Genomic DNA, 21763 nt, shown 5'->3' with positions numbered 1-21763 from the left:
GCATGCTTTGTCTTACTAGACCCAAAGTTCTTAGGACAGGGACAGCCTTTGCTGTGTAGCTTCATCATTGCTTAGTATGTCCCTTTTTGCATACAGGGTACCAGCGTCTTATGAGTCCTGTTTAACCTCCGTCTTATTTGCTACTTTCTCATGTGTGTTATAGTTTTTGTAAACATCTCCCCCCTCTCATTAAGTTGTAAGCCTCTAAAAAAAAGACCTTTGTTCGTTCTTCTATCCTTATCACCTTGTAGATAGTAGGCTTTTAGGAAAATGTTTTGAGATTTTGGGGGCAATACTACATAAGTATTTAATGTTAGGGTTTTTTGGGGGGTATTTGCTTTAACTTATAGCACATTTTTGAAAAGGGGGAGATTTTGTGCTGGAACTACATTTCCCCTAGTGTAGTGTAGGATTTGGTGCGAGGTGGGGTACATACCAAACCTTGTCCAGGTAGGCTCAGTTGAGAAATAATCTTGTCTACTTGTGTCTTATTCCAGGAAAGGAATTTCAGGTGTCCCAAAAGTCTTAGTGAAGTTTTGAATAACTTAGAACTGTTAAACTAAAAAACTATTTTTGAAGCTATTAAATTTTTAATAGCTTAAAACTGCACTAAGACTTTTGGATATCCTCTACTTAGTTGTCTGTATGATGGCAGTCCTGCTTTGTTTTCTTTTGCAAGGTAGAGATGAGGAAAGTATAAGGGAAGGTTGGTTCTACCTGAGGAATGAGACCATTTACTCTCTTAAGAAAAAAGAAAGAATTCTTTTTGATATTTGCACCTCTTTTTTATAAAGAATATAAGTATGTCAGATATACTTTTATTTTCATCAATGAGTATAATAAATTTCAGCCTAATCTTAGAAAACCTAATGTTAAAACTAGCTTAGGTTTAAACTGAAATCTCTTTGCTTTGTTTGAAAACCATTCATTTAAGACACTCTGTATGGTTTTGGCAGTTTTAAAAAAACTATTAATTACTAAACTGTGGCTTTCTGAGCTGTTTCAGGCTGTGCTTCTTAACTTTATGTTTCAGGAGGCCAAATTTATGTTTAAACTTACTTGAAGCAGCTGTTCCCTGAAGCCTGGCATATCCGGATGCACAGGGTTAATGGACCTGCAAACAGTGTAGATATTTCCAGATCAGCTTCCTGGCCTCATAGCTGTGGCCATTTTTCCACAATGAAAATTCTACCTTTGGATCTTACATGTATCAGTTTGAAAGCCAGAGTTTCTCTATTTGCCCTTCAACATGCCAGGACTGACAACTTTTCAGCGCATGACGTGCAAGGAAAGTTATTATGATATACCTAATATGGTTATTTATTAACAGAAAGAGAATTTTTATGCTGCTTTTTGTTTTTAATGCGTTTTATTTGTAAGCTAATTTTATTTGAATAAGACTGCTCTGAATCATTCGAGCAGCTGCCTTTTTTTTTAATTGGAAGGGAAAATTCAAGTCACTGGGTCCCTACTAGAGGAGAAGTTGGCAAGCAGTAATTTTCTAGCAGTAAAATGATACCATGCCTCTCCTCCATTTTCTAATGAAATCTGCAGAGTGGGAAAGCAGCAGAAGCTGGAAGTCTCTTTCTTTGGAAGCTCACCATGTAAAGTCTTTCTTAACCTGCTGTAAGGATCTTGCTTTGTGAAATCGTGTCCTTGTTTGAAAACGTTGTTACTTAGAGGAAAGCTCAGTCACAAAGTGGATGATCTTGGCCCTTTAAGGAGGTAGTTTGATTTTTGTTTTAGTAGAGTGCAGCAGGAATAATTGCTTTTGTAAGGGTATAGTTACATGGCGCTATGTCTTGTATTTTGTAGGTATTAAATGTTTGAGTTGTGTGTGAAAAACATAACTTATAGTAGTAATGTTTTATAAACAAATTACTTTAAAATCTACCATTTGTTGCATGTTTTAAATTTTTATCAGGGATCCAGACAAATTTTTTTAACTCAAAAAGATATTGAATGTGAATCAACATTAATCGAAAGTTACCTTTGAGAATTAATGTTTGATATCTTTAAGAGTGTTGTGACTACAGTTGACACTCCTGCTTTAAAAATAACTTATTGGGGGGGGGGGGGGCGGAGCTAAGATGGCAGAGTAGAAAGATACAAAAATGCTAGCTCCGAACCCACAGCCCATAAAATACCTGTAAAGAAGAACTCCCAACAAATTCTGGAGCAGCAAAAGCCACAGAACAACAGAGCGGACGAGATTTCTGTTCCACAGAGCCCTGAAAACTGACCCAAAAAGTCCACTGTGCACTGGACCCAGAGCAGAGCCCAGCCCTGCCTTGGCCGCGCGGCACCAAGAGGAGCAGATCCAAGTAGGCTTCAGGAACGGAATCTCCAGCAGCCGCGCAAGTCCCTCCACCCACAGGTGACAGGGGTCGGTGAGAGGGTCTCTTTGGCTGGCCGAGAGGGGAGTGGGGTGTCCCCATAACTCAGGCCCTCTTGGGAGGCAGCAGTGGACAGGGGCTCCCAAAGCAGGCAGGAGCCCGGATCCATTGTTGAAGGTCTCTGCATAAACCCCCTGAGGGAACTGAGCCCCTTGTGGCAGCCCTGCCCCCACCCAAGCACCTGAACTTAATCTCACACTGAATAGCAGCCACACCCCTGCCCAAAGCCCTGAGACTGGGAAGCAGCATTTGAATCTCAGACCCCAAGCGCTGGCTGGGCAGATCTGGAGGTATGGTGGGTGTGGAGAGGACACTCAGAAGTCAAGTCACTGACTAGGAAAATGCCCAGAAAAGGGAAAAAAAATAAGACCATAGAAGGTTACTTTCTTGGTGAACAGATATCTCCTCCCATCCTTTCTGATGAGGAAGAGCAATGCTTACCATCAGGGAAAGACATAGAAGTCAAGGCTTCTGTGTCCCAAACATCCAAAATTCAGTGGGCTCAGGCCATGGAAGAGCTCAAAAAGGATTTTGAAAATCAAGTTAGAGAGGTGGAGGAAAAACTGGGAAGAGAAATGAGAGAGATGCAAGAAAAGCATGAAAAGCAGGTCAACACCTTGCTAAGGGAGACCCAAAAAAATACTGAAGAAAATAACACCTTGAAAAATAGGCTAACTCCATTGGCAAAAGAGGTTCAAAAGGCCAATGAGGAGAAGAATGCTTTCAAAAGCAGAATTAGCCAAATGGAAAAGGAGGTTCAAAAGCTCACTGAAGAAAATAGTTCTTTCAAAATTAGAATGGAACAGATGGAGGCTAATGACTTTATGAGAAACCAAGAAATCACAAAACAAAACCAAAAGAATGAAAAAATGGAAGATGAAGTGAAATATCTCATTGGAAAAACAACTGATCTGGAAAATAGATCCAGGAGAGAATTTAAAAATTATGGGACTACCTGAAAGCCACGATCAAAAAAAGAGCCTAGACATCATCTTTCATGAAATTATCAAGGAAAACTGCCCTGAGATTCTAGAACCAGGGGGCAAAATAAGTATTCAAGGAACCCACCAATCACTGCCTGAAGGAGATCCCAAAAGAGAAACTCCTAGGAACATTGTGGCCAAATTCCAGAGTTCCCTGGTCAAGGAGAAAATACTGCAAGCAGCTAGAAAGAAACAATTCAAGTATTGTGGGAATACAGTCAGGATAACACAAGATCTAGCAGCTTCTACATTAAGGGATCAAAGGGCGAATATCATATTCCAGAAGTCAAAGGAACTAGGACTAAAACCAAGAATCACCTACCCAGCAAAACTGAGTATAATACTTCAGGGGAAAAAAATGGCCTTTCAATGAAATAGAGGACTTTCAAGCATTCTTGATGAAAAGACCAGAGCTGAAAAGAAAATTTGACTTTCAAACAGAAGAATGAAGAGAAGCATGAAAAGGTAAACAAAGAGAAGTCATAAGGGACTTACTAAAGTTGAACTGTTTACATTCCTACATGGAAAGACAACATTTGTAACTCTTGAAACTTTTCAGTATCTGGGTAGTTGGTGGGATTACACACACACACACACACACACACACACACAGCACAGAGTGAATTGAAGAGGATGGGATCATATCTTAAAAAAATGAAATTAAGCAGTGAGAGAGATATATTGGGAGGAGAAAGGGAGAAATAGAATGGGGCAAATTATCTCTCATAAAAGAAGCAGGCAAAAGACTTTTTAGTGGAGGGAAAAAGAGGGGAGGTGAGAGAAAAACATGAAGTTTACTCTCATCACATTCCACTAAAGGAAGGAATAAAATGCACACTCATTTTGGTAAGAAAACCTATCTTACAATACAGGAAAGTGGGGGAGAAGGGGATAAGCAGGGTGGGGGGATGATGGAAGGAGGGCAATGGGAGGAGGGAGCAATTAGAAGTCAACACTCTTGGGGAGGGACAGGATCAAAAGAGAATAGAAGCAACGGGGGGGGCAAGATAGGATGGAGGGAAATATAGTTAGTCTTGCACAACAGGACTATTATGGAAGTCATTTGCAAAACTACACAGATACGGCCTATATTGAATTGTTTGCCTTCCAAAGGGAATGGGTGGAGAGGGAGGGATGAAGACATGCTGGAACTCAAAGTTTTAGGAACAACTGTCGAGTACTGTTCTTGCTGCTAGGAAATAAGAAATACAGGTAATGGGGTATAGAAAGTTATCTTGCCCTACAGGACAAAAGAGAAGATGGGGACAAGGGAAGGGAGGGATGAGAGAAGAGAGGGCAGATTGTTGATAGGGGCAGTCGGAATGTTAAGTGTTTTGGGGTGGGATGAGGGGACAAAAGGGGAGAAAATTTGGAACCCAAATTTTGTGAAAATGAATGTTAAAAGTTAAATAAATTAAATTACAAAAAATTGATTTGACTCAATTGTGGTTTGTGAGTTATGGGTTGTTGAAAGTCACAAAAAGGTAGAACTCTTAACTATTTATTTTTTCAAGTTGAAATTGGGGGATGAAATTAAACCATGTTAGCTGTGATTTAGTTGTGAATACTTGGAGGTACTGAAGGTATTGTTTTGCTAAAACACAAATCTTATTTTTAATAAATTGGTAGTGAGTCTTACTCTAAATAGTTTTATCGACAGGTTAGGTGACTCTTGTTCCACTTTTTCCCTTTAATGCATAAACTAATAAAAGTCATTCTTTTGCTGTGCTATTAGAATGAAACTTTTTACCTAAGGAATTATCACCTGTTACTTTTGCATTCTATATTCTGAGTGTCTTCAGTGCCACATAGATTTAAAAGGAGCAACACTAAGCAAACTTTATGTTTGTCAACATTTAATCTAAAAATCAATGGTCAGTGTATGTTTTTTATGTCCCTGTTCCAAGATGTAATATTTGGAAGCACATTTTTTAGAGACCTCAATCTAAAATCAGCATCCTAATTGTTTGGAGGTTTTGGGGTTTGGGTTTTTTTTTTAATTTGGGGGCTTTTTTTGTTTTTTGCAGATGTTAATCAAACATTCAGAATAATCAAAGACTTGTTCCAGCAGTTTCAGTGACTCATGTGCCTTTAGGATTACACGCAAACTCCTTTTTTTTTAAAAGCATTTAAAGCCCTTCGTAACCTGGCTTCAGCCTCCCTCTCCAAACTGAGTCCATGCTGTTCCCGTATATGACATTCCACCTGCTGACTGTGCCTTAGCTGGAATGGTCCCTTTCCTCCTTCCCTCCCAAGGGCCAGCTGCGGCGACCACCTCCCTCAACACAAGGCATTTCTTGATCTCCCAGTTGGTGGTGTTCTCTCTCCGCCTCCTTCCCCAAATTGCTTTGTGTACTTTAAACTGTCTGTGTGCTGTTTCGCTCCAGTAGAAGAGTAGGCTCCTTAACAACGGGGACGGTTTGGTTTTGGTTTTGTCCCCAGTGTCTAGCAAGGTATCTGGGACGTTGTAAGCACTGTACCTGTTGAATTGAATTTAGAATTCACTTGGCTTATTGCTTTCCAAAATTTGTTTCTGTGCTAATCCATGTTTTTCTCCTGCATATATACCTTCTGTAAAAATGATTCATCTGAGGTAAAAAAGCATAAACGTTAGGTTTTCTGTTGAGCTATGTTGTTTTAAGTAGAAACATTAGTCATATGACCATACAGAAATAATGTCACACCGTCTGAAGAATGTTAGTAAATACTGAATTTCAGCATTATTTCTTTGGTATACATTTGGACTTAATTCAGTATTTTTGTATGTAAAATCAAGTTATAGTACTTTTACTACTCTAAAGAGTTTTTAAATAGCAGATATCATAAAGTTCTTTGAAATAAATTTGGAGTCTTGCTTTTAAAAAGTCTTTTGCCTTTCATTAAAGATGGCCTCAGAAACTCCTTAATGCTCTAGGTATGTTTCTTAGATATTAATTTGGAGAAAATTTTGTTTCAAATAAAATAATTTGAAATGTCATGCATAAGTTTGGTGTTTAGAAGGGATATTTCAGTAGTGCCTTTGGGAAAGTAAGATTTTTTTTTTTTTTTGGAAAATTTCCTTTAATTTACATGGTAGAAATACTCATAATAACTTTCATTTTTGCATTATTTGCTCATAACAACCTGCTAAGAAAGGTAGTGTAAGGATTATTATCATCCCAGTTTTTGTGTATGAAGAAATTGAAACTCAGGGAGGTTAGGTGACTTGCTTTGATCTCAGCTAATATTGTGTCAAAACTCGGCTTAGCCTGATACCTCATACACTAAGAAGCTTCCTGGAAAACTGCTATGATTGAACCCGTGTGGCCATGCTGCTGCGTTTGATAGGATGTCAATCAATTAAATAAATTTGCCCTGTTTAAAAAGACAACACAGACGCAAGCAGGCATTTTTCAGAGGGCTTGGAGACTACCCAAAAATATACTGAGACATTACAGTAAACCCCTAATTAAATGTAAATTCATTAATACAAAATAAGAAACCAGATTAGAAAGGCAGTCTTTTGCTTCTAAGGGTGCATTTTGCTTGCTTGGAAAATGATATCAGCCCCTTCCCTCCTATCTCCAGGGAATAAAGTTGGGCACAATGCTATGAAAATATTTAAGAGTTCTTTACTATTTTGTTGAAGGTTATTTTTTAGCTGGCAGGTAAAACAGTAATTTTCTTGACTCAATATATTGCAGTGAGAAGTAACTCTTAGAATTTTTATTTCTACTGCAACTTTATAAATCTTATTAATAAAATCTTTGTTATTTTTAGTAACATGGAAGAAGTTTCTATATGAATAATACATATTACATATAGAATACGTGTGTATATATATAATTTTCAAAAGTTTTATTGATACTTTTTGCTTTTTCACCCTGCTTTTATATGTATGAGTGTGTGTGTGTGTGTGTGTGTGTGTGTGTGTGTATGTATATATTCATCCCACCCACAAATAGAAGTAGTTGAGCAAAACGAACCAGCACAGCCATTGAGTCTTACTGTCGGCATATGGGACATTAAGCATCTCTGGTGTGTGTCTTGTCCAACCTACCATCTAAAACAGAGGTTCTTAACCTTTTCACATCATGGACTCCTCCTTTTTTAAAATGCATAAAGTACATAGTATTACAAAGGAAAATAGTTACTTTGAAATGCAAAATATCCCAAAAGTCTTAGTACACTTTCTACAGTTATCAGAATTTAAATTAAAAAAAAAAGTTTCTGGACCCCAGGTTAAGATCCCTGCTCTCCAGGGAGAGAAAGTGAGGTCATTGCGTTTAGATGCCCTTTAATGACATTTTCATTTATGTTATCGTGCAGACTGTTCTCAGGCACGTATGTGCATTAAAATCTTCTTTATTTGTGGTGACATGGAGTCATATTTCTTCCCTCATAACCCAGACAGTGTATATGCCAAAATGCAGAGGGGATTAACTATCCCTGCCTATTGTTTTTTTTACTTTCAGATCAGTCTATGTACCATAAGTTTATCTGCGTAGCCAAGTAATTTTTTAAAAAAATTGTACCTGAACATTAGCTGCCTGGAGAGGCTCTGCTGACTATGACAAAGTGTGTTATAGAAGCAAGTTCAGATTGTAACCAAAAAAAGTTGCTTAGGAGAAAGTTGTTTCACTTTCTGATTTTGTTAGGCATTGTGCTGCCCTCTTTCCCTCCAGCTCGAAAGATGCTTTGGTCCTTGCGGGGGGTGAACTAAAGAAGAGAAGAAGAAACATGGCAAATTCTGATCACTTGCTCTTCCTTAGAAAATCACGGGCTGGTCCAAGAATTAGAACCTTGTAATTGCCTGTAATCCTCTTTTTAGAGGTAGTATCCTCAAAATTCATTGAAGGTTCATGAATAAGATTATTTTGTTATGTTTTACGCAGTTTTGGTTGTTGATTGTCTGTCATTAGATGCTGAACCAATGAGATCTATCCCAGTTAAAATGCTTAAGAACAGGCAAGTACTTTTAACGCTTTGAAAAATGTTGTTTAGTATAATGCAGTCTTGACGAGAGAGATGGTGTATCCTGCTGTTTGCCAGGTAAATTGTCATCTTAAGAAGAAAGCAAACTGGCCGTACACACTAGGCTGGCATAGTACAAATGCAGAAAGTGTACCTAAGAGATGAAGGGAGAAAAAACACCAGAATCTGGGTGATTGACTAAGTATTGAAAATGAAGGTCAAAGAGGCCTTCCATAGCTTAAACTCTGGGTGACTGTGACATTTGTAGTAACACTGATATAGATAGTTAAATTCAGAGGGATTAAGTTGGGGAGAATATTGGGAATGATGTTTTGAGGGGAAGAAGGGGGTTGTACTTGTGAGGCTAGTAGTAAAAATTTTCAAATAAGCCCAGAAGTGATAGCTCTGGGAGAAGGAACTTGTGTAGTAGAAGGAGGACAAATTTTTAAGTTGAAGACTCTTTGAGTTTGAATCCCACTTACTCCTTGTACATCCTTGGGCAAGTGAAGTGACTCTTTGGGTTTTAGTATCCTGAGCTCTAAAATGAGCAGCCTAGGTCATCATCACGTAGCTGATTTCTTAGGGATGATTTCACTAAGCCCTTTGACCCTTTTCCTTCTTGATCTATTCATCCTGTATTCTGCACTTACCCTTATAAGACACCTTCCTCTTTATTCTCTCCTCTTCCTAAGTGATTCTCTCCTTTTTTCTGCTAAAATGTTCTGTTTCTTCATTATACTTCCTTTTAAAGGTTCTCCTATGCTGAGATTCCTGGGTAAACACAGTCTTCTCCTGCTTTGAAACCTAGTGGCCCATTAGACCTTAAAGATTTCATGCCTGTATCATATAATAGCAGCTTCAGCCACCTCCATTCCTTTATCCTAGGCTTGATCCTTTTCTTCTAAATTTATATTGCACACAGCTTACATACTACTTACAGTATTTGACATTAGCTACTTATTAGCTACTTTTACATTAAGTCTGAATTCCAACCTAGATATCAAGGTCCTCTATTATCTGACCCCAGTTGTTCGTTTAGCCTAATTTCCTTGTCCTCCCCAATGTAAAGTTGTCTCTAGTTTAGACCATTCTCTCCTAAACAAGCCATTCTCATTCCTTCAGAGAGGCCACTTGGTGGAAACTAGGCATCAAAAGGCCAGGGACTTAGCCCTGGCTCTGCTTCAGGTTCACCTTGACCACTTGCTGAGTCCCTGAGGTCCATCATAGCTCTGAAATTCCATGCCACTGGCTTCTAATCTTGGCTCTTACTCATGCTGCCCTACTCCCAATCTCTACCTAAATCTGTGTCTTTTACCATCCTTTTCCATGGCCCAAGTCAAGTCCGCTTCCTCTAAGAAGCTTAAACCCACTGATTTTTCTCGTTTTGAAACACTGCTGCACTTAGCCCAGAGGTTCTTAGCTTTTTTATGTCCTTGGCTTCTTTAGCAGTCTGGTGGACACCTTCTCAGAATGTTTTAGAATACATCCAGTTACAAAGGAAACCTGTTATGCTGAAATACAGTTGTCAAAATATTGAAAACAAGTATGCAAGCCCAGGGGAGCACCCCTGATTGGTGGACTTGGCTATTCCTTTTAGCACTTTGCTTGTATTGACTTCTTCTTACTTGTGCCAGGGGTTAAGTGTCTGCTCTAGGCTAAGGTATCTGCTAAGTGTATTGGGGTGGAAGGAGCCCCAAGAGAAATGAATGGAATGAAACCATCTCTGCTTACCAGGAGCTTACCTGCTAACGGAGAAGATGGTTGGATGGATGGATGGATGGATGGATAGATGGATAAGTCTGCCCTGTTAATATGTAAGCTCCTGGTAAACAGAGATGATAGGAGTATGTGTATGTGTGGTGTGTGTGTGCATGTGTGCGTGCAAAATAAATACAAAATAAATACAAAAATGATCATTGATGGGGTGCTTGGGCCCCAATTTTAAGACCACCATTTCTCCCTAGCCTCAAAACTCTATCCTAGTTTCTCCCCAGCCCAGGGACACAGCCTGCCCTGCCAACAACCATTATCTCCCTTCCTGCTGTAGTAGTCTGCTGCACCTACAGAACTCTTTAGTTTGAACCAGCTGTGTCCTGGCCCGATGGGCTGGGTGCTGGGGTCAGAACACTGGCAAATCATATGTATCCTAGACTTAGGCGTACGTATACTCCCTTTCATTTGTCTTGTCTAACAAGACACTGATGAGAGCAACCTGGTATTTCTGAGCCAGTCCTGACTGCTGATTGACTTAATGACATTTCAGTCCTAAAACCACACCTCCAGGTAGCCCTGCCTTGGGCTATTTCCCTATGAATTTTGGGTAAAATACCTGTGCAGTAGATACAAAAATCCATGTTCCTTTAAGAAATGACCACTCCCTAATCCCACCCCAAAACACCTAGTTAGCATATTTGGCACAAGTGATACTATGGAATATCCTATATAAACTTTCCTTGTACCCCTCCAAGGTTGCGGGTTCCCTAAGAACTCTTGCCCACTGAAAAGTGTCATCTTTCCTTAACCTCAACAATGCTTGAGTCCATGAAGTCTTCTCTAGACGACTTTCCCCTGGTACCGTGGTCTTTGTGGGGGTCTCACCCCCCCCCCTTCCAGTCTGCACCCATAATGACGTCATTGAATGGATCTCTGAGGCTATTTCATCCAGCCTTCTCATTTTACAGGTGATGAAACTGAGACCCAGGGAGGTGAAGTGACCAGACTGAGATAGCATTACTTTTACATCATAAATGCTTGGTTGGTTTATCATAAAAGATCATAGAAGAAATAAAATGATCAAATTTGTTCTTCAGGCCCTGTTATTAGTTGTGATTTCAAAAAGGTGGCTTAGCACAGTGAAAAAACTAACCAACTTGGAGTGATGGAGTGACCAGTTAACCAGGTACCTAGTTAAACCAAGTGGCCTTTTCCCTAGACTCACTCCCCACATCCCCCATGCCTGAAGTGTTCTTTTTCCTGATCTCCACCTCTGGAGTTCCTGCCTCCTTCACAGAGGCCTTTTCTGATCCCCTATAGTGAGTCACCCCCATCCCCCAGTCACTTTGTCTGTTTTGTCTCCTCCTCTGTTTACTCATCTAGGAATGCTTTGTATCCATAAGGTTTAGCATAGTGCCTGACATAACAAGCACTCAATTAATGCTTATTGATCAATTTGTTGACCTGACGTGGGATCTGGCTTTAGTTTTGTCAGCAGATTGTTGATGAAACCTAAGGCAAATCATCTTACCTTTCTGGGCCTTGATTTCTCCATCTGTAAATTGAGATCTAATTGGACTAGCCAACCTCTAAGGTTTCTTTCAGTTCTGTTCTCTATGACTTTGGCTCCAAATATGAATATCTGATGATTTGATCAGATGCTGAATTGATTTACTTCATTACTATGAAAATAGAGATTTGCTAAGCAAATGAATAACAGTAAAGTTTTATATCTACCTAGGAAAATATTACAAATACTTTAAAACTATACATTTAAATGTCAGAGTAAAAATCTTTTAGCCAGACTTTCTTTTCTGATGGTTACTTACAATATTGTATTGATTCTCTGAAGGAGGAATAACTTAAATATGAGGCTCTTAATAATCACCATCATAATAATATTGATAATTCATATTTTGTATAGGCCCTTAGAGTTTTACAAAAGATCTTCCTTCACAAAGTCCATTGAGGTAGTAGAATAAACTTTATTTTACAGATGGAAAAACTGAGATGTAGAGATATGAAGTGATTTGGCCATGGTCACAATCTCATAACTGTCAGAATTCTAGAGACAACACCCCCCCCCCCCCCCCCAAAAAAAAACCAAACAAACGAAAAAGAATTCTAGAGGCTGCTGATGGCACAGTAGACAGAGTACTGGGCCTGGAGTCAGGAAGGCCTAAGTTCGAATCTAGCCACAGATATTTCCTAGCTATGTGACCCTGAGCAAAAATTGCTTCATCTCTGTTTGCTTTAGTTTCCTCAACTGAACAGGATAATAACAGCACCCTCAGGGTTGTTGTGAGGATCAAATGAAGTAATACGTGTAAAGCACTCAGCACATCGCCTGGCACGTGGTAAATGGCTGTTCCTTCTGTGCCATTCCCCCTGGGACTTGCATCCAGGCTGTCTGATTGCATATTCAGTGTGACTGCCACTAGATGGAACCCTCAGGACCATAAGTAATCCAACCCAGTTGCCTTGTTTTACAGATAAGGAGACTAATGCCAAGGAAGTGAAGAGACTTGTCCAGGGTCAGATCGGCAGGAAATGAGTGATAGCAGCAAAATGAAAATTCAGGCCTCCCAGTGCTTTACACTGTACCACACTATGTATAGGAAAGCATTTTAGGAAATAGAGATATAAAGACATAGATTTCAATATATTATTATTCTCCCTAGCAGCGTGAGTTCCATTTGTCCTTGATTAGTTAGCACCGTTGCTTAGTAAAGTAGAAACATCGTGTTAGTTGGAGTTAGAAAATATGACTTGGAATCTGCTTCGTCACCAACTAGCTGATGTGTGTGGGCCATGTGATCTCTGATCCTTTTCCACTCTAAAGCCATATAAATAGAGAAATGAGGCTTTATCTCTATGAATCCTAAAGCATTTCATAACAGGCCAAAAAATAAGTTTAACATTTGTTTCTGATAAACGTAGCAGAAATAAATACTTCAGTGATCTTCTTGTTCTTCATTAATTCTAGCAACTAATACCAACTCCTGTTTGACATGAAAGTGCTTTATAGCCCGCTTCTTTTTCAGCCTTATTATGCATTACTCGCCTTCATAGACTCTGTAGTTCAGATGTGTTTTCCTACCTCACTGTCTTTTCTACATAGTGCTTCATTTCCTGTGCCCATGACTTTGCTTTGGATCTGACCCATGCTTGGAATGACGCCTCTCATCCTCAGTGTCTGATACTCTCTCGTTGCCTTCAGTGCAATTTGAAGTGCCACCTTCTGCTTGATGCCTTTGCTGATCTCCTCAGGCACTTAGCCACCTGTATGTGTACATGCTCTCTTCCTTGAGGACAGGATCTATTTATTTCTTTTTGTCTTTGTTTCTGCAGCGTCTAACACAGAGCAGGATAATAACGATGAGCATTTATATGACGCTTTAAAGTTTGCAAACTACATTCCATATATGTATTATCTCATTGGATCCTTACAACAACCCCATGAGGTCAATGCTGTTATCATTCCTGTTCTACAGGTGAGGAGACTGTTGCTGAGACAGGTTAAACTAGATAGTATACAAGTGTTCAGATGTATGAACAAAATTATGGAAGCAAAATCAGAAGATTAGCACCCAGAAAAACAGTTTCCAAGGAAAAGCGACCAAAAGAGAACAAGCCAAACCCCAGAACCACCCAAGTGAGAAAAAGAAACATATATATACAATCATACCCTTTTGTTATTTGTCACTTGATTAAAAGAAACTGAAAATTACATATTAATTTCAATAAAGTTATCATCAGCATTGTCTATGAGATTTGTTGCTGTTTAATTTTTGTCTTATGTAATTCTAGTAAGGGTGTATTGTTTTTTCTTTTATAAAGGAATGATTTCATATGTTTATCCATATTTCTTTGTATTCTTCCTTATGGCACCGTAATATTTTATTACATTTGCTGTGATTTGTGAATCTGTTCTCCAGTATTTGGACACATGATTTGTTCCAGTTGATTGTGTTACAAATAGTGCTGTGTCTATTTTTGTACAGCTAACTCATAGTGTAAAACCCTAAAAATGAGGTTGCCAGGCCAGTGGGTGTAGATCTGTTGGGAGCTTTTGTTGTCTCTTGCACACTTCAGCACTTAACTTCCTATATAGTGCCATGTGGGTATTGCTTCTAGCGGCACAAATCCAAGTCTATCCATCCTTCTTATCCTGGGTGATCATTATGTGTGTCCTGCTGTAAGACTTCCATAGGAAGTTCACTTTCCATGTAAAATATAATGTCATCCTATTCTCCAAAACAGTGTCACGAGCACTGCAGTAGCACACCTGTTTTCTGACATTCAGGCTGAAGCTTAATATTGTTGGCTTGCTCCATCTTTGCCTATTTGGGTGGAGGGGGGGAAGGTATATCATAGAGTTTTTAATTTGCAATTTTTTTGCTAAGTGCTTTTAAGCATATTTCAGTTGGTTGTTGATTGTATTCATTACTTGAGCAGTGTTTTTCCCCCAATAAACAGTTTTAACTTTCCCCTTACTCTCTTTTAAGTGGTTATTCAACAGGGGAAGAAACAAATATGGATAGAACAGTTTGAAATAAGCTTTTAAAAATGACGAGCTCTTGTATTTCAGAAGCACTGGGCACTGATTCACTGTATTTTTATTCTTTCTAGGCCCTGTAATCACAATATCATGTAATTAATTGAAGTTCATTTTCCAGCACTTTGATGAAGTTTCAGCTCCTCTACCCCACTTTGTGAACAAATCATCGATAGTAACACAACTAGCCTACTGGTTCTTACCTTAATGACTGAGATGTGTATACCCCTGCCCATTTGTAATATGTTTTATGTTTCCCATAGGATTGCTTTTCACGGATTTTATTTTTGTTAACATATTTCTTGCTACGGTTGTGTGCTTTACTAGCTAACCTTTTTCATTTTCCTTTTTTTTGTTGGTATTAGTGCCAGAACAGATAAAGCCCAGTGTAAGCCAGCCTCAGCCTGCCAACTCTACTAACGGCACTTCCCCAGCAACCAGCACTCAGAATAATGCCAAGCGGGCCACAGCCAACAGTCAGCAGCAACAGCAGCAGGCCTTGCCTCGTTACCCTCGTGGTGAAGTACCACCACGATTTCGGCACCAGGAACATAAACAGCTTCTAAAGAGAGGTCAACATTTGCCTCCTCTAGCAGCAAACCTGGGACCTGCTTCTAAAGTATTAAGTACCCAGTCAAGAGGCAGTAGTACAGTGAGCAAACAACCAGTGACCAATGGAGAGATACAGAACAAGAAAAACCAACCAGGTAAGGAAATTGTTTCTTCTGTTGATAAAAATAATTAAAATTAGCATGTATCAACATCAGCTGAAGTTTTTACCAGTCATCAATTAACAGATTAAATATTTGATAATCACTAGTTCTAATGCCCATATAGTCATTTGTACCTTAGCAGTTAATCAGTTCTAAAACTTTATCCCTTGTAATAATATAATTGTATTTAATACCACTTGAACATTAATTAGTGTTCGTATTTATTAAAAACTTGGTATAGGAATATTAAAAGTATATCTAGGTAACTACATATATGCAGAAGCTTGATGAGCATTTACTAGAAATTTGCCCACTAAAATTTTCACCAACCAAACTCATGACCTGATTTTTAAATGACTTAGTGCCCCAAGCCCTTTTTCCTACCACTTTTCTCTCTCTTCTTCAGAAATAGCTCTTAATGAATTATACTGTTCCTTTTCATATAAGCAGATAAATAGGAACTAGCATAGGCTATGTTCAAGAGAAAGAAGTATATCCTGTTATTTGCTCCAAACTGACTTTTTTCCAACTCCATAAGATTATTTACATGTCAAAAAAACTAGAAAGGGGAGCAAAAAATACTTTTATGGATTTGTCTTTAAAGTCAAACTAAATTTATTAGCAAATACATATATATACATATACATACACACACACACACACACACACACACACACACACACACACACACACACACACACACACACACACACACACCCCTTTACGGTTGGAGTGTCCAGCGATAGACACAGATTATCTGTAGTCATAACTGTACGCTCAGAATCAAAGCACCAGATGTCTAGGGCATTAGGAGTAGAAATATTACCAATATGCATCAAGTTTGCCTTAATTTTAGTCTTTACTTTCTGTTAAAAAGCCTTGGCTTCTTAAAAATTCAGCACTCTTGTTCCTTCCCTCCTTAGCTCTTAAAAAAGATTCCATTCCAGCAGTAGTACTGATAACTGTCTTGATATACACAAAACATATTTCAGGTACTGAAGAATGTAAAAATGTAATGAAGCACAGTCCCTGCCTTCATGGAGCTTGCAGGCTAGATGGAAACAATGAAACAGATAAAAATATCCAGGAGAAAAAAAATTAAAATTTTTTTTAAAATTAAAAAGAAAAAAAGAAAGAAATATCCAGGAGCCAAGGCTAATTTAACTGCAAGAAAAAGTTCCTTCCTAGTAAACATCAGACCATTGGCCGTAATATTTTCCTCAAGATGTTTTCTAATTGGCCAACCCCACAGCAAAATATGGTATTATCTTTATGTAGACCTTAGGAACATGTGTTTAGGAATATCCACATGGAAGACATCTATTACCCTAGCTCCTATCATAATTATGGAGAGGTCCTTAAAAGTTAAATATTTCAACCCCATTATTTTGAAATAATGTAACTAAGATCTCAGATTGAGAAAGAGACTCTTCTGGTACCAGGAAATCCTTCCGTGGTACAGTGACCCATTTAAGCACATTCTTGCCCACATGTGAACCTTCTCTTCCACTCAAACTAGTGGAGAGACTAAACTAGCTCCCACATATATGGAACACAGGACAATGCAGAATGTGGCACAGAGCTAGGAGAACAGTGACAGCTTACACAAAGGCATGGCTGAGCTCTTTAGTCCTTGCTGTTACCTCTGTGTAGATGGTAGCAGAAATAGAATAAAATCATTTAATATTTAATGAGTAACTATGCAAGGAATGGTGCCAGGACCTGCTCATGAGGGAGGTAATAAATTTAATAGACAACTCTCCTTGGTCCTGCAGCTGACAAAATTCTGCAGTTAACCCCTGATTATACCACCTTTGTCCCTCTCGTTGATTAACGAAATAGGAAATAGATAAACAACTGAATCTAAGACAAAGAATTTAACTGTTCATAAGTGAACCCCCAAAGAAACAAACTCCAGGACCAGATGGATTTGTAAGCAAATTCCATCACACTTCCAAAGAACAATTCCAGTATGTTTGTCTTCTATTCCTGTCACGTGTTGAGGAAAGCAGGAAAGACCAGTGATTTGGTAAAGTAAGTTAGAGACAATCTGCTACCACTTTGATAGAAAAAAGGTCCACTCTGGGGAGATAAAGTGTGAGGATTGGTACATGTGGTCCTTGCAAGGCCTACTTGAGATCTTGCCCAATATATGATTCTCTAGGAACCCTTAGCTCTGGAACTGCTCACTACTTAATTTGATATATTATCTTTTAACTATAGTGAGCAAAGGAATTGTCTTTTTATAAGTAGTATGTGGAGACAGTTCTTTAGGAGTAACTGAAAATGGCTCATATGTTGTAGACTGATATATTATTAAAAATTTAAGAGATGTTAACAGACATTTTTACTGCCTGGACAAATCATTGTTGTGATCAACATCTGATTTTGTATGATTCAAAGCTTTGTAGATATGAAAAAGTGATATTAGCTACATGATTTAGAACTTAATGGTTTTATCCTAATCGTGTATCTTTATTTGGGGAAATAATTTTCCCCCAGAGATGAAATAATTTTGATCTTTAATGAAATAGCCAAAAGTAGCTTGATGGTGATGCTTCCCTTTCCTGAAATTACAAGGATTATTTTATTTCCTCATCATTATGTGGAGGTGGAACTTTAATTGAGTGTTCTAGCAATGGATCACCTCTGACAACTTCTGCCAGGCTGGAAGATCCCTGACAACAGATTTTATGTCAGTTGTCCAAGAATCAAACCAGCCAAGTTCCAAGAGTCTCATCCCCAGAGTCTCAGTAAACAGGTGGTGATTGGTTTTTGGCCACTGCAGCACCTACTAAATGATGGAGGGGTTGGGATCTGTATCAGTAGAGTGGGTACCTACACCAAGGAAATCAGAGGTCCTTGAAGTATTGAAGTGTAAGTATAGATTTTTTATTTCACCATCTTTTTCAGGAGTTTGGAATTCTTGGGGTCAGGAGTTGAAACTTTCTTCAGAAAACTAAACATCAGTAAAATCTTGTTGCCTGTAACTGCCTATCTCCAGGAGAAGAAGGTGAACATACTACCTTCCCAATACCTGTTTCTGAGTAGTACATACTTTCAGTTTATAATATAAACAAGAAGTTGGAGTTGTCATACTGATCATGTCCTTTTGGGTATCCATTTTTACCATAAAAGTAGCAGTGGCATTGAATTATATCAAGCACTTTAAAAAACGCCTAGCCCTAGCCTGAAATTTCCTGAAACATCAACATACTAGACATTTTAAATTTTAAGTTCTTGTTTCTGAATTGATTTAGGTACTTTTCCCCTTAATATTTTATTTTAAATAATTTTGTAAATTGTTTTCATTTTCTATTACAAATATAGCCATAATTTAAAAAGTCAAATAAATATATAAAATAAGAAATAAAATTTTACATAAATCTGTAACATTTAACAAAGTTTTTGCCAAAGAAATTTGCAAGCAAAAAAAATGTGGTCAGTCTCTTTTTAAAAGTCTATTTCTACTATTAAGTTTTTTTTTTTAATGCAGATATGTTTTCATAAAAGTGATGAGCTATTATAAAAATAATTATTGTTTCATGAAATCGTTAGCTACTTTTTGTTTAATTTTAGAAAGACCATGAGAGAAACCTTTTTTCTAAATGATCATTTATATAGGCCCAACTTCATAAGTATACTGCCTAGCAGTCCCTATACAGTTTTCTATTTGAATATCTAAAGGAACAAAATCCTTCTAACTAAAAAAGTGAAAGGTTGATAAGACGTGGGACTTACCTGATGTTTAGACAGATCAGGAAATATGAATTCTTAGGAGAACAGCTCCTATATTCCTAGACATAGAAAAAGGTATCCTATTCCAAAATAACAGTTCCTTCAGTGTATTCATGACAATACTCTGGTGCCCAAAAAAGACTGTAGCATGTCAGCATAAACAAACATAACTTCCCTCCTTGAGTTCATCCTTCAAAGTTTAAATTTTCTGAGTATCCATTTTGTATCTGGCTCTAATTGATAAATTTGTCCAAACCCTTTCTGAAACTTTTCAGATACTCTGCTATTTCTGCAAAGTGGTCCAAAAGTTCTTTTACCTTTTAAATGAAGCAATATTTTCTTTTCCATGATGAAAGACTTCATGAAAACTTTATTCTCAGGGTTCTTTATGAAGAACAAAAGAAGTAATGGATGTGGAAACTTTTTAAAAGTACTGTACAAATATAACCTGTTATTCTAAGCATTTAATTCCCTCAGGTTTCATAGAATGCTTTAGGATCTCAAGATTTGATCAGTGTCATGTTCCTCATTCACTGACATTATTTCATGGATTTTAGTCATTCTTTCACCTTGTCCCTTTTAGACTAAATGATCCTTATTTTTTTTTAATCTGTCTAAACATTGCAGTTTCCTAAAGCTCATCCTTCAGTCATTTTATTAGTTAGTTGTTAGTAGCAGTTAGGTGTTGTTACATCACCATTTTTATATGAGTAAAATATTTTCTTTTTAATACATTTCTTACTGCGTAACAGTTTGTTGTACTTTTTATCTGCATGTTTAGAAAAGCAGAATACATTTTATATTAGAAAGATCACTGGACTTGGAATCTGAAGTCCTCTGTTCAATCCTGTACTCACTATTTACTAATCATGTTACTGCAAAAAAGTCACTTAAGCCCTCTGACCTTCAGTTTTCTCCACTTTGTAAAATGAAGGTAATGTTATTTGGAGCAGATGATCCCAAAACAAACTGCCTTAAGCATCATTGCAACAGTTATTTCCTAATAATAGCCCAATTTATAATAACTCCTGGACTGTGGCACATAGTTCAGAAACTTCCATTTGTTTAAATTGTTAAAATTCTTCTGCCATTCTTTGGCCCACTTGGATAGACAATGAGATTTAGTGGAAATCATGCAGTAGCCTGAGTTGGACTAGTTTTGAATCCCATCTGGGCCACTACTTATGTGACCTTAGAAAAGCCATTCAGTTTCTCTGGGCTTTATTTTTCTCGCCTATACATTGAAGTGGTTAGACTACATGACATCTAGAATCCATTCAACTCCTTAATTCCATCTTATGGCTTGTAAACTTTTATTGTAACTTGCTCCCATGTAAAAGCCTGGAAAAGTTTTATTTTGTCTTAGAGCGAGTAGCTTTCAATGTGTACTCCTTTCTCTGTATAACTTACAAATATTTTAAGTACAATTAGTCTTTGCTTTAATCCTTAAGGAAACTTGCATTTTATGTTTCTCCTCAAAGAAAAGTACCTTGTTTATCCAGCGTATCCTATATCCAAACAAATTTCCTTTTCTGTGAAAAAATTAAGTCCTACACTCTCTTATAGCGTTATGATTCAGTTTTTTAAAATACCTTTTGTTGGGAATTTTATCTAAACATTTTGGAAAGTCTTTGAGTAATTTATATGTGCCAGTTCCTGTCTTTAGAATTATATCAATAGAGTTTATATGAGCAAGACCTCCCATGTGTAAACTATCAATCCCTCTGGCACAGTGATAATATCACATTTCAGCCAATGGTTTCTCTATTTTATTCCTTGAGTTCATTTAAAATCATCAAATGAGAGCCCATTGATCCTGGTTTTTTAACCTCGTTTTGACAGTTTGATTAAGAAGATACTGTGCTTTGGCCACAAATAAATAACAGGTCAAAATTCTGTATATCTCTTAATTTTGCCCCTTTTAGCTTACATAAAGATTATTGCCATACATAGAATTATATGATAATTTTATATCTAAAATTTTATTTTGAAAATAAATTTTACTGATACTTTTTTTCCTATATTAGTCATCCCTGGATATCTTCCCATACCTACTCCCAAATTTGAATCCTTCCTTGCAAAAAAGAAAACCAGTTAAGCAAGGAATACTATCACTTTGTATGCAACATAATGCATAATTACCCTTCTCTGCTTAGGAGAGCAAAATGCATTTTATCATCTGTTCTGCAGGATAATTACTAGTTTTATACTTACTCAGGGTTTGATATCTGTTTGGTGAGATTTACATTATAGTCATTAAAATCAGATTTTTAAAACTTGAAGGACTATTAGAGGTCACTTAATCCAACTACAGCCTCCTATCCCATTTTAAAGATAGAGATGGGTAATTGAATGAAATGTCCTTTAGTGTAGTTGAATGTGATTGGCATTGGTGACTCAACTAGGGAGTGATGATCCAGGATGAGAACCAAGGCCTCAAAACACTTTGAACTAAAATAACCCAATATCAGCCACACTATTGAAAAACTTTTAGCCTTTAATAGTGTCTGTGTTACACAGCAGGTTTGGGGTTTTTTTCCTGCCTGTTATGACAAACCTATGACCTTATCCTATGTGATACTTGATTTTGTAGCATCATTGATAAACTACCTCTTGGGCAAAGGACCACTAAGTTAGTTTTGCCCTTTGGCCCTATGGTTCATATCCACAGATGGTGAAATGCAAAATAGTTCTATGGTTGATTTGTGG

General features: G+C 37.6%; 1 protein-coding gene across 25 annotated transcripts in view; it reads left to right on the top strand.

Annotated features, from left to right (window-relative positions):
* The window catches only part of TNRC6A (trinucleotide repeat containing adaptor 6A), a 120622-nt gene that overhangs the window by 52146 nt on the left and 46713 nt on the right, over nucleotides 1–21763 (top strand). For 24 of the 25 annotated variants that reach the window (XM_072603635.1, XM_072603655.1, XM_072603681.1 and 21 more), the window contains one exon: nucleotides 14969–15310. In XM_072603635.1, the coding sequence (XP_072459736.1) occupies nucleotides 14969–15310 (342 nt within the window). Of the gene's footprint in view, nucleotides 1–14968; nucleotides 15311–18229; nucleotides 18330–21763 lie in introns of those variants that run through there. The other variant, XM_072603744.1, reaches the window with a different exon arrangement.

Source organism: Notamacropus eugenii, chromosome 1, assembly GCF_028372415.1.
Source record: "Notamacropus eugenii isolate mMacEug1 chromosome 1, mMacEug1.pri_v2, whole genome shotgun sequence".
In the NCBI taxonomy this organism is placed as follows: Eukaryota; Metazoa; Chordata; class Mammalia; order Diprotodontia; family Macropodidae; genus Notamacropus; species Notamacropus eugenii.
The sequence above is the reverse complement of the archived record's forward strand: the minus strand, read 5'-3'. Positions and strand labels throughout refer to the sequence as shown.